The following is a 553-nucleotide window of genomic DNA, read 5'->3' as shown; positions in this document are numbered from 1 at the left end:
GCATCATCTATGATATGGTCACGTCTGACTTTGAGCCTCAAATATGGATTCAACTGCTGTCCTTGAACTAAGCTGTAGAGAACAGTGATTCTTCGTTCACTGTACATGCAAATTCTATTGTCATAATATAATCCCAAATTCTTTGTGACAGCATTTACTATAAAGGGACATGTCATAAAAGAGAATTTGTTCTCTGTTTCTACTTTGAAAAACGTATAATTCTTATCCATTTCTAGAACGTCATTGAGCGGCTCGTTAATAAACTCTTCAAAGGGGATGAGTGGTTTCCGACAGTCTAGCGTTATAACACTGAGTTCCGTTTCCAGTGGGTCCACGCGAAGACCTTTCTTGTTTCTTCTCTCCTCTCCCAAAAGCTCTTGCAGTGTCAACTCACTGGACTCAGGAATGGGCTCTTCGTCATCCTCCTCGTTATGGTTCGTGTCCACTTCCCCTCCCACCACGTTTGCATAGTAAACCATTTTCAAGCACTTTGAAGCAGCAACAATGGCATCGTCGTCATTCACTAGGTTTCGACTGTTGAACTCGTTGCTTA

At 42.0% G+C, this 553-nt stretch overlaps 1 protein-coding gene across 1 annotated transcript; it reads right to left on the bottom strand.

The window, feature by feature from the left end:
• Nucleotides 1-5: 5 nt before the first annotated feature.
• LOC106736257 (ubiquitin-protein ligase E3A-like) lies at nt 6-548 on the bottom strand (the record flags this gene model as incomplete). The annotated part of the gene is made up of 1 exon (XM_014592583.1): nt 6-548. A coding segment is annotated over one exon (543 nt), but the record flags the coding sequence as incomplete, so codon positions are not given.
• Nucleotides 549-553: the final 5 nt, after the last annotated feature.

Source organism: Tupaia chinensis, unplaced genomic scaffold (genome assembly GCF_000334495.1).
Source record: "Tupaia chinensis unplaced genomic scaffold, TupChi_1.0 Scaffold127032_1, whole genome shotgun sequence".
Lineage (NCBI taxonomy): Eukaryota > Metazoa > Chordata > Mammalia > Scandentia > Tupaiidae > Tupaia > Tupaia belangeri.
Note: the sequence above shows the minus strand (reverse complement) of the source record. Positions and strands in the feature narration are given on the sequence as shown.